Source organism: Pelophylax lessonae, assembly GCF_965119305.1.
Source record: "Pelophylax lessonae genome assembly, contig: HAP1_SCAFFOLD_347, whole genome shotgun sequence".
NCBI classification, from domain to species: domain Eukaryota; kingdom Metazoa; phylum Chordata; class Amphibia; order Anura; family Ranidae; genus Pelophylax; species Pelophylax lessonae.
The window spans coordinates 170,481-182,735 of record NW_028119997.1 but is presented as its reverse complement, the minus strand read 5'-3'; the positions used below and the strand labels follow the sequence as shown (position 1 = coordinate 182,735).

At 56.1% G+C, this 12,255-nt stretch overlaps 1 protein-coding gene across 1 annotated transcript in view; it reads left to right on the top strand.

The window, feature by feature from the left end:
* The first annotated feature begins 270 nt into the window (after nucleotides 1-270).
* Nucleotides 271-12,255, top strand: part of VPS28 (VPS28 subunit of ESCRT-I) — a 28,403-nt gene continuing 16,418 nt past the window's right edge. Inside the window, exons 1-2 of the mRNA XM_082276203.1 lie at nucleotides 271-358; nucleotides 2,198-2,226. Coding sequence (XP_082132329.1) covers nucleotides 322-358; nucleotides 2,198-2,226 — 66 coding nt within the window. The 5' untranslated portion in view covers nucleotides 271-321. The remainder of the gene's footprint in view (nucleotides 359-2,197; nucleotides 2,227-12,255) is intronic.

Below are 12,255 nucleotides of genomic sequence, written 5' to 3'. Positions count from 1 at the left end.
CTCCTCCTCCTCCTCACCCCCCCTTCCTCAGTCTTCTCCTTCTCCTCCTCTTCACCCCCTCTTCCTCAGTCTTCTCCTCCTCAGTCTCCTCCTCCTCACCCCCCCTCCTCAGTCTTCTCCTCCTCCTCACCCCCCCTCCCCCTCCTCAGTCTTCTCCTCCTCCTCACCCCCCCCTCCCCAGTCTTCTCCTCCTCCTCACCCCCCCCCTCCCCAGTCTTCTCCTCCTCCTCACCCCCCCTCCTCAGTCTTCTCCTCCTCCCTCTTCCTCCTCTTCCTCAGTCTTATGTTGATATTTCTGCTCTCAGGTGAATTTCCTGCACAATGTTTCATGGGATTGCAGCGCCGACGGCCATTGGAGGTGAGAGCTGAGTGTCATTTATAGCTGGAAATATGGGATAAGTACCTAATAGAGGCGTCCTGTCCCGTTTGCTGGGAAGGGGGGGGGGGGTCTGGGGTCCTGTCCCATCTGCTGGGAAGGGGGGGGTCTGGTGTCCTGTCTCGTCTGCTGGGAAGGGGGGGGGGGGGGTCTGGTGTCCTGTCCCGTCTGCTGGGAAGGGGGGGGGGGTCTGGTGTCCTGTCCCGTCTGCTGGGAAGGTGGGGGAGGGTCTGGTGTCCTGTCCCGTCTGCTGGGAAGGTGGGGGAGGGTCTGGTGTCCTGTCCCGTCTGCTGGGAAGGGGGGGGGCTGGTGTCCTTTCCCGTCTGCTGGGAAGGGGGGGGTCTGGTGTCCTGTCCCGTCTGCTGGGAAGGGGGGGGTCTGGTGTCCTGTCCCGTCTGCTGGGAAGGTGGGGGAGGGTCTGGTGTCCTGTCCCGTCTGCTGGGAAGGGGGGGGGCTGGTGTCCTTTCCCGTCTGCTGGGAAGGGGGGGGGGTCTGGTGTCCTGTCCCGTCTGCTGGGAAGGGGGGGGTCTGGTGTCCTGTCCCGTCTGCTGGGAAGGGGGGGGTCTGGTGTCCTGTCCCGTCTGCTGGGAAGGGGGGGGTCTGGTGTCCTGTCCCGTCTGGTGTCCTGTCCCGTCTGCTGGGAAGGGGGGGCTGGTGTCCTGTCCCGTCTGCTGGGAAGGGGGGGCTGGTGTCCTGTCCCGTCTGCTGGGAAGGGGGGGGGTCTGGTGTCCTGTCCCGTCTGCTGGGAAGGGGGGGGCTGGTGTCCTGGCCCGTCTGCTGGGAAGGGGGGGGGTCTGGTGTCCTGTCCCGTCTGCTGGGAAGGTGGGGGGGGGGGTCTGGTGTCCTGTCCCGTCTGCTGGGAAGGGGGGGTCTGGTGTCCTGTCCCGTCTGCTGGCAAGGGGGGGGGGGGGGTCTGGTGTCCTGTCCCGTCTGCTGGGAAGGGGGGGCTGGTGTCCTGTCCCGTCTGCTGGGAAGGGGGGGGGGGGGTCTGGTGTTCTGTCCCGTCTGCTGGGAAGGGGGGGGGCTGGTGTCCTGTTCCGTCTGCTGGGAAGGGGGGGCTGGTGTCCTGTCCCGTCTGCTGGGAAGGGGGGGGGGTCTGGTGTCCTGTCCCGTCTGCTGGGAAGGGGGGGGCTGGTGTCCTGTCCCGTCTGCTGGGAAGGGGGGGGGGGTCTGGTGTCCTGTCCCGTCTGCTGGGAAGGGGGGGGTCTGGTGTCCTGTCCCGTCTGCTGGCAAGGGGGGGGGGGGGTCTGGTGTCCTGTCCCGTCTGCTGGGAAGGGGGGGCTGGTGTCCTGTCCCGTCTGCTGGGAAGGGGGGGGGGTCTGGTGTTCTGTCCCGTCTGCTGGGAAGGGGGGGGGCTGGTGTCCTGTTCCGTCTGCTGGGAAGGGGGGGGGGGTCTGGTGTCCTGTCCCGTCTGCTGGGAAGGGGGGGGGGGGTCTGGTGTCCTGTCCCGTCTGCTGGGAAGGGGGGGGCTGGTGTCCTGTCCCGTCTGCTGGGAAGGTGGGGGAGGGTCTGGTGTCCTGTCCCGTCTGCTGGGAAGGGGGGGGGCTGGTGTCCTGTCCCGTCTGCTGGAAAGGTGGGGGAGGGTCTGGTGTCCTGTCCCGTCTGCTGGGAAGGTGGGGGAGGGTCTGGTGTCCTGTCCCGTTTGCTGGGAAGGAGGGGGGGGTCTGGGGTCCTGTCCCGTTTGCTGGGAAGGAGGGGGGGGGGTCTGGGGTCCTGTCCCGTTTGCTGGGAAGGGGGGGGGGGGGGGTCTTGGTTCCGGTCCCATTTGCTGGGATGATGGAACAGATCTGTGACTTATTACTTCATTCTCTTGTTTTTCAGCTCCAGGAAATAAACCGGAATTGTATGAGGTGAGACACAATCTGGTGCTGTTTTATAAGGGGGGGGGGGGCATATCTAATTATTGGGGTGCTGCTGAGTCCATATTTCACTGCTGGTGCACATGGTAAATCCAATAGGAAAGGATTAGTACTGGGGGTGGGGGTCTCTGTTGTTGGAGGTAATGGGTGGACTGGGCTTTGCTCTTCATTTCACAAGCTAGATGAGACCTTGTGCTACAGAGATGACAGGGTCTGGGTGACGGGTTCTCTATGCTGGGACGTTGGGGTGACGGGTTCTCTATACTGGGACGTTGGGGTGACGGGTTTCTATATGCTGGGACGTTGGGGTGACGGTTCTCTATGCTGGGACGTTGGGTGATGTGTTCTCTATGCTGGGACGTTGGGTGATGGGTTCTCTATGTTGGGCGACGGGTTCTCTATGCTGAGACGTTGGGGTGACGGGTTCTTTATGCTGGGACGTTGGGTGACGGGTTCTCTATGCTGGGATGTTGGGTGAAGGGTTCTCTATGCTAGGATGTTGGGTGACGGGTTCTCTATGCTGGGACGTTGGGGTGACGGGTTCTCTATGTTGGGACGTTGGGTGACGGGTTCTCTATGCTGGGACGTTGGGGTGACGGGTTCTCTATGTTGGGACGTTGGGTGACGGGTTCTCTATGCTGGGACGTTGGGTGATGGGTTCTCTATGTTGGGACGTGGGGGTAATGGGTTCTCTATGTTGGGACATGGGGGTAATGGGTTCTCTATGCTGGGATGTTGGGTGACGGGTTCTCTATGCTGGGACGTTGGGGTGATGGGTTCTCTATGTTGGGACATGGGGGTAATGGGTTCTCTATGCTGGGACGTTGCGTGATGGGTTCTCTATGTTGGGTGATGTGTTCTCTATGCTGGGACGTTGGGTGATGGGTTCTCTATGCTGGGACGTGGGGTGATGGGTTCTCTATGTTGGCTGACGTGTTCTCTATGTTGGGACGTTGGGTGATGGGTTCTCTATGTTGGGACGTTGGGTGATGGGTTCTCTATGTTGGGACGTGGGGGTAATGGGTTCTCTATGTTGGGATGTTGGGTTCTCTATGCTGGGACGTTGGGGTGACGGGTTCTCTATGCTGGGACGTTGGGGTGACGGGTTCTCTATGCTGGGACGTTGAGGTGACGGGTTCTCTATGCTGGGACGTTGGGGTGATGGGTTCTCTATGCTGGGACGTTGGGGTGACGGGTTCTCTATGCTGGGACGTTGGGGTGAAGGGTTCTCTATGCTGGGATGTTGGGGTGACGGGTTCTCTATACTGGGACGTTGGGGTGACAGGTTTCTATATGCTGGGACGTTGGGGTGACGGTTCTCTATGCTGGGACGTTGGGTGATGGGTTCTCTATGTTGGGCGACGGGTTCTCTATGCTGAGACGTTGGGGTGACGGGTTCTTTATGCTGGGACGTTGGGGTGACGGGTTCTCTATGCTGGGACGTTGGGTGACGGGTTCTCTATGCTGGGATGTTGGGTGAAGGGTTCTCTATGCTAGGATGTTGGGTGACGGGTTCTCTATGCTGGGACGTTGGGGTGACGGGTTCTCTATGTTGGGACGTTGGGTGACGGGTTCTCTATGCTGGGACGTTGGGGTGATGGGTTCTCTATGTTGGGACGTGGGGGTAATGGGTTCTCTATGTTGGGACATGGGGGTAATGGGTTCTCTATGCTGGGATGTTGGGTGACGGGTTCTCTATGCTGGGACGTTGGGGTGATGGGTTCTCTATGTTGGGACATGGGGGTAATGGGTTCTCTATGCTGGGACGTTGCGTGATGGGTTCTCTATGTTGGGTGATGTGTTCTCTATGCTGGGACGTTGGGTGATGGGTTCTCTATGCTGGGACGTGGGGTGATGGGTTCTCTATGTTGGCTGACGTGTTCTCTATGTTGGGACGTTGGGTGATGGGTTCTCTATGTTGGGACGTGGGGGTAATGGGTTCTCTATGTTGGGATGTTGGGTTCTCTATGCTGGGACGTTGGGGTGACGGGTTCTCTATGCTGGGACGTTGGGGTGACGGGTTCTCTATGCTGGGACGTTGGGGTGACGGGTTCTCTATGCTGGGACGTTGAGGTGACGGGTTCTCTATGCTGGGACGTTGGGGTGATGGGTTCTCTATGCTGGGACGTTGGGGTGACGGGTTCTCTATGCTGGGACGTTGGGGTGATGGGTTCTTTATGCTGGGACGTTGGGGTGACGGGTTCTTTATGCTGGGACGTTGGGGTGACGGGTTCTCTATGCTGTGACGTTGGGGTGACGGGTTCTCTATGCTGGGTGACGGGTTCTCTATGCTGTGACATTGGGGTGACGGGTTCTCTATGCTGGGACGTTGGGGTGACTGGTTCTTTATGCTGGGACGTTGGGTGATGGGTTCTCTATGCTGGGAAGTTGGGTGATGGGATCTCTATGTTGGGTGACTGGTTCTCTATGCTGGGACGTTGGGGTGACGGGTTCTCTATGCTGGTATATCGGGTGACGGATTCTCTATGCTGGGACGTTGGAGTGACGGGTTCTCTATGCTGGGACGTTGGGTGATGGGTTCTCTATGTTGGCTGACGTGTTCTCTATGTTGGGACGTGGGGGTGATGGGTTCTCTATGTTGGGACGTGGGGGTAATGGGTTCTCTATGTTGGGACGTGGGGGTAATGGGTTCTCTATGTTGGGATGTTGGGTTCTCTATGCTGGGATGTTGGGTGACGTGTTCTCTATGTTGTGACGTGGGGGTGATGGGTTCTCTATGTTGGGACGTGGGGGTAATGGGTTCTCTATGTTGGGTGATGGGTTCTCTATGTTGGGACGTGGGGGTAATGGGTTCTCTATGTTGGGACGTGGGGGTAATGGGTTCTCTATGTTGGGTTCTCTATGCTGAGATGTTGGGTGACGGGTTCTCTATGCTGGGACGTTGGGTGACGGGTTCTCTATGCTGGACATTGGGGTAACGGGTTCTCTATGCTGGGACGTTGGGGTGACGGGTTCTCTATGCTGGGACGTTGGGGTGACGGGTTCTCTATGCTGGGACGTTGGGGTGACGGGTTCTCTATGCTGGGACGTTGGGGTGACGGGTTCTTTATGCTTAGACGTTGGGGTGACGGGTTCTCTATGCTGGGACGTTGCGGTGATGGGTTCTCTATGCTGGGTGACGGGTTCTCTATGCTGGGACGTTGGGGTTGACGGGTTCTCTATGCTGGGACATTGGGTTGACGGGTTCTCTATGCTGGGACGTTGGGTGACGGGTTCTTTATGCTGGGACGTTGGATGATGGGTTCTCTATGTTGGGTGACGTGTTCTCTATGCTGGGACGTTGGGGTGACGGGTTCTCTATGTTGGGACGTTGGGTGATGGGTTCTCTATGCTGGGACGTTGGGGTGATGGGTTCTCTATGTTGGCTGACGTGTTCTCTATGTTGGGTGATGGGTTCTCTATGTTGTGACGTGGGGGTAATGGGTTCTCTATGTTGGGACATGGGGGTAATAGGTTCTCTATGTTGGGACGTTGGGGTGACGGGTTCTCTATGCTGGGACGTTGGGGTGACGGGTTCTCTATGCTGGGACGTTGGGGTGACGGGTTCTCTATGCTGGGACGTTGGGGTGACGGGTTCTCTATGCTGGGACGTTGGGTGACGGGTTCTTTATGCTGGCACGTTGGGGTGACGAGTTCTCTATGCTGTGACGTTGGGGTGACGAGTTCTCTATGCTGTGACGTTGGGGTGATGGGTTCTCTATGCTGGGACGTTGGGTGATGTGTTCTCTATGCTGGGACGTTGGGGTGACGGGTTCTCTATGCTGGGACGTACGGGTGACTGGTTCTTTATGCTGGGACATTGGGTGACGGGTTCTTTATGCTGGGAAGTTGGGTGACGGGTTCTTTATGCTGGCACGTTGGGGGTGACGGGTTCTCTATGCTGGGACGTACGGGTGACTGGTTCTTTATGCTGGGACGTTGGGTGATGGGTTCTCTATGCTGGGAAGTTGGGTGATGGGTTCTCTATGTTGGGTGACGTGTTCTCTATGCTGGGACGTTGGGTGACGGGTTCTCTATGCTGGGACGTTGGAGTGACGGGTTCTCTATGCTGGGACATTGGAGTGACGGGTTCTCTATGCTGGGACGTTGGAGTGACAGGTTCTCTATGCTGGGACGTTGGAGTGACGGGTTCTCTATGCTGGGACGTTGGAGTGACGGGTTCTCTATGCTGGGACGTTGGGGTGAAGGGTTCTCTATGCTGGGATGTTGGGTGATGGGTTCTTTATGCTGGGACGTTGGGGTGACGGGTTCTTTATGCTGGGACGTTGGGGTGACGGGTTCTCTATGCTGTGACGTTGGGGTGACGGGTTCTCTATGCTGGGTGACGGGTTCTCTATGCTGTGACATTGGGGTGACGGGTTCTCAATGCTGGGACGTTGGGGTGACGGGTTCTCTATGCTGGGACGTACAGGTGACTGGTTCTTTATGCTGGGACGTTGGGTGATGGGTTCTCTATGCTGGGAAGTTGGGTGATGGGATCTCTATGTTGGGTGACTGGTTCTCTATGCTGGGACGTTGGGGTGACGGGTTCTCTATGCTGGGACGTTGGAGTGACGGGTTCTCTATGCTGGGACGTTGGGTGATGGGTTCTCTATGTTGGCTGATGTGTTCTCTATGTTGGGACGTGGGGGTGATGGGTTCTCTATGTTGGGACGTGGGGGTAATGGGTTCTCTATGTTGGGACGTGGGGGTAATGGGTTCTCTATGTTGGGATGTTGGGTTCTCTATGCTGGGATGTTGGGTGACGTGTTCTCTATGTTGTGACGTGGGGGTGATGGGTTCTCTATGTTGGGACGTGGGGGTAATGGGTTCTCTATGTTGGGTGATGGGTTCTCTATGTTGGGACGTGGGGGTAATGGGTTCTCTATGTTGGAACGTGGGGGTAATGGGTTCTCTATGTTGGGATGTTGGGTTCTCTATGCTGAGATGTTGGGTGACGGGTTCTCTATGCTGGGACGTTGGGTGACGGGTTCTCTATGCTGGACATTGGGGTAACGGGTTCTCTATGCTGGGACGTTGGGGTGACGGGTTCTCTATGCTGGGACGTTGGGGTGACGGGTTCTCTATGCTGGGACATTGGGGTGACGGGTTCTTTATGCTTAGACGTTGGGGTGACGGGTTCTCTATGCTGGGACGTTGCGGTGATGGGTTCTCTATGCTGGGTGACGGGTTCTCTATGCTGGGACGTTGGGGTGACGGGTTCTCTATGCTGGGACATTGGGTTGACGGGTTCTCTATGCTGGGACGTTGGGTGACGGGTTCTTTATGCTGGGACGTTGGATGATGGGTTCTCTATGTTGGGTGACGTGTTCTCTATGCTGGGACGTTGGGGTGATGGGTTCTCTATGCTGGGACGTTGGGTGATGGGTTCTCTATGTTGAGTGATGTGTTCTCTATGCTGGGATGTTGGGTGATGTGTTCTCTATGCTGCGTCGTTGGGTGATGGGTTCTCTATGTTGGGTGACGGGTTCTCTATGCTGAGACGTTGGGGTGACGGGTTCTCTATGCTGGGACGTACGGGTGACTGTTTTTTTATGCTGGGACGTTGGGTTCTCTATGCTGGGACGTTGGGGTGACGGGTTCTCTATGTTGTGTGACGGGTTCTCTATGTTGGGTGACGTGTTCTCTATGTTGGGTGACGTGTTCTCTATGCTGGGACATTGGGTTCCCTATGCGGGGACGTTGGGGTGACGGGTTCTCTATGCTGGGACGTACGGGTGACTGGTTCTTTATGATGGGACGTTGGGTGATGGTTTCTCTATGCTAGGAAGTTGGGTGATGGGTTCTCTATGTTGGGTGACGTGTTCTCTATGCTGGGACGTTGGGGTGACGGGATCTCTATGCTGGCACGTTGGGTGACGGGTTCTCTATGCTGGGATGTCGGGTGATGGATTCTCTATGCTGGGACGTTGGAGTGACGGGTTCTCTATGCTGGGACGTTGGAGTGACGGGTTCTCTATGTTGGGTGATGGGTTCTCTATGTTGGGTGACGGGTTCTCTATGCTGAGACGTTGGGGTGACGGGTTCTCTATGTTGAGTGACGTGTTCTCTATGCTGGGACGTTGGGTGATGGGTTCTCTATGTTGGGTGATGTGTTCTCTATGCTGGGACGTTGGGGTGATGGGTTCTCTATGTTGGGTGAGGGGTTCTCTATGCTGGGACGTTGGGGTGACGGGTTCTCTATGCTGGGACGTTGGGGTGACGGGTTCTCTATGCTGGGACGTTGGGGTGACGGGTTCTCTATGTTGGGTGACGGGTTCTCTATGTTGGGTGACGGGTTCTCTATGTTGGGGTGACGGGTTCTCTATGCTGGGACGTACGGGTGACTGGTTCTTTATGCTGGGACGTTGGGTGATGGGTTCTCTATGCTGGGAAGTTGGGTCATGGGTTCTCTATGTTGGGTGACGTGTTCTCTATGCTGGGACGTTGGGGTGACGGGTTCTATATGTTGGGTGACGGGTTCTCTATGCTGGGACGTTGGGTGACGGGTTCTCTATGCTGGGATGTCGGGTGACGTGTGATGGGTTCTCTATGCTGGGACGTTGGGTGATGGGTTCTCTATGCTGGGACGTTGGGTGATGGGTTCTCTATGCTGGGACGTTGGGGTGACGGGTTCTCTATGCTGGGACGTTGGGTGACGGGTTCTCTATGTTGGGTGACGGGTTCTCTATGCTGGGACGTTGGGTGATGGGTTCTCTATGTTGGGTGACGGGTTCTCTATGCTGGGTGACGGGTTCTTTATGCTGGGACGTTGGGATGACGGGTTCTCTATGTTGGGTGACGTGTTCTCTATGCTGGGACGTTGGGGTGACGGGTTCTATATGTTGGGTGACGTGTTCTCTATGGTGGGACGTTGGGTGATGGGTTCTCTATGTTGGGTGATGTGTTCTCTATGCTGGGACGTTGGGGTGACGGGTTCTCTATGGTGGGACGTTGGGTGATGGGTTCTCTATGCTGGGAAGTTGGGTGATGGGTTCTCTATGCTGGGACATTGGGGTGACGGGTTCTCTATGTTGGGACGTTGGGTGACGGGTTCTCTATGTTGGGTGATGGGTTCTCTATGGTGGGACGTTGGGTGATGGGTTCTCTATGTTGGGTGATGGGTTCTCTATGCTGGGACGTTGGGTGATGGGTTCTCTATACTGGGAAGTTGGGTGACGGGTTCTCTATGCTGGGACGTTGGGTGATGGGTTCTCTATGCTGGGATGTTGGGTGACGGGTTCTCTATGCTGGGACGTTGGGGTGACGGGTTCTCTATGCTGGGACGTACGGGTGACTGGTTCTTTATGCTGGGATGTTGGGTGATGGGTTCTCTATGTTGGGTGACATGTTCTCTATGCTGGGACGTTGGGGTGACGGGTTCTCTATGTTGGGTGACGTGTTCTCTATGTTGGGTGACGTGTTCTCTATGCTGGGACGTTGGGGTGACGGGTTTTCTATGCTGGGACGTACAGGTGACTGGTTCTTTATGCTGGGACGTTGGGAGATGGGTTCTCTATGCTGGGAAGTTGGGTGATGGGTTCTCTATGTTGGGTGACGTGTTCTCTATGCTGGGACATTGGGGTGACGGGTTCTCTATGTTGGGTGACTGGTTCTCTATGCTGGGACGTTGGGTGACGGGTTCTCTATGCTGGGTTGTCGGGTGATGGATTCTCTATGCTGGGACGTTGGGTGATGGGTTCTCTATGTTGAGTGACGGGTTCTCTATGCTGGGACGTTGGGTGATGGGTTCTCTATGCTGGGACGTTGGTTGATGGGTTCTCTATGTTGAGTGACGTGTTCTCTATGCTGGGACGTTGGGTGATGGGTTCTCTATGTTGGGTGATGTGTTCTCTATGCTGGGACGTTGGGTGATGGGTTCTCTATGTTGGGTGATGTGTTCTCTATGCTGGGACGTTGGGGTGACAGGTTCTATATGTTGGGTGACGGGTTCTCTATGCTGGGACGTTGGGGTGACGGGTTCTCTATGGTGGGACGTTGGGTGATGGGTTCTTTATGCTGGGACGTTGGGGTGACGTGTTCTCTATGTTGGGTGACGTGTTCTCTATGCTGGGACGTTGGGGTGACGGTATCTCTATGTTGGGTGACGTGTTCTCTATGCTGGGACGTTGTGGTGACGGTATCTCTATGTTGGGTGACGTGTTCTCTATGCTGGGACGTTGGGGTGACGGGTTCTCTATGTTGGATGACGTGTTCTCTATGCTGGGACGTTGGGGTGACGGTATCTCTATGTTGGGTGACGTGTTCTCTATGCTGGGACGTTGGGGTGACGGGTTCTATATGTTGGGTGACGGGTTCTCTATGGTGGGACGTTGGGTGATGGGTTCTCTATGTTGAGTGACGGGTTCTCTATGCTGGGACGTTGGAGTGACAGGTTCTCTATGCTGGGACGTTGGGTGATGGGTTCTCTATGTTGAGTGAGGTGTTCTCTATGCTGGGACGTTGGAGTGACGGGTTCTCTATGCTGGGACGTTGGGTGATGGGTTCTCTATGTTGGGTGATGTGTTCTCTATGCTGGGACGTTGGTTGATGGGTTCTCTATGTTGAGTGACGTGTTCTCTATGCTGGGACGTTGGGTGATGGGTTCTCTATGTTGGGTGATGTGTTCTCTATGCTGGGACGTTGGGTGATGGGTTCTCTATGTTGGGTGATGTGTTCTCTATGCTGGGACGTTGGGGTGACAGGTTCTATATGTTGGGTGACGGGTTCTCTATGCTGGGACGTTGGGGTGACGGGTTCTCTATGGTGGGACGTTGGGTGATGGGTTCTTTATGCTGGGACGTTGGGGTGACGGGTTCTCTATGTTGGGTGACGTGTTCTCTATGCTGGGACGTTGGGGTGACTGTATCTCTATGTTGGGTGACGTGTTTTCTATGCTGGGACGTTGTGGTGACGGTATCTCTATGTTGGGTGACGTGTTCTCTATGCTGGGACGTTGGGGTGACGGGTTCTCTATGTTGGATGACGTGTTCTCTATGCTGGGACGTTGGGGTGACGGTATCTCTATGTTGGGTGACGTGTTCTCTATGCTGGGACGTTGGGGTGACGGGTTCTATATGTTGGGTGACGTGTTCTCTATGGTGGGATGTTGGGTGATGGGTTCTCTATGTTGGGTGATGTGTTCTCTATGCTGGGACGTTGGGGTGACGGGTTCTCTATGGTGGGACGTTGGGTGATGGGTTCTCTATGCTGAGACATTGGGGTGACGGGTTCTCTATGCTGGGACGTTGGGTGACGTGTTCTCTATGTTGGGTGATGGGTTCTCTATGGTGGGATGTTGGGTGACGGGTTCTCTATGCTGGGACGTTGGGTGACGTGTTCTCTATGTTGGGTGATGTGTTCTCTATGCTGGGACGTTGGGTGATGGGTTCTCTATGTTGGGTGACGTGTTCTCTATGCTGGGACGTTGGGGTGACGGGTTCTCTATGTTTGGTGATGGGTTCTCTATGCTGGGACGTTGGGTGGCGGGTTCTCTATGTTGGGACGTTGGGTGACGTATTCTCTATGCTGGGACGTTGGGGTGACGGGTTCTCTGTGTTGGGTGATGGGTTCTTTATGCTGGGACGTTGGGTGATGGGTTCTCTATACTGGGAAGTTGGGTGACGGGTTCTCTATGCTGGGACGTTGGGGTGACGGGTTCTCTTTGCTGTTACGTTGGGTGATGCGTTCTCTATGTTGGGTGATGGGTTCTCTATGGTGCGACGTTGGGTGGCGGGTTCTCTATGGTGGGACATTGGGGTGATAGGTTCTCTATGCTGGGAAGTTGGGTGACGGGTTCTCTATGGTGGGACATTGAGGTGACGGGTTCTCTATGCTGGGAAGTTGGGTGACGGGTTCTCTATGCTGGGAAGTTGGGTGACGGGTTCTCTATGGTGGGACGTTGGGTGATTGGTTCTCTGTTGGGTGACGGGTTCTCTATGCTGGGACGTTGGGTGGCGGGTTCTCTATGTTGGGACGTTGGGTGACGGGTTCTCTATGCTGGGACGTTGGACGGCGAGT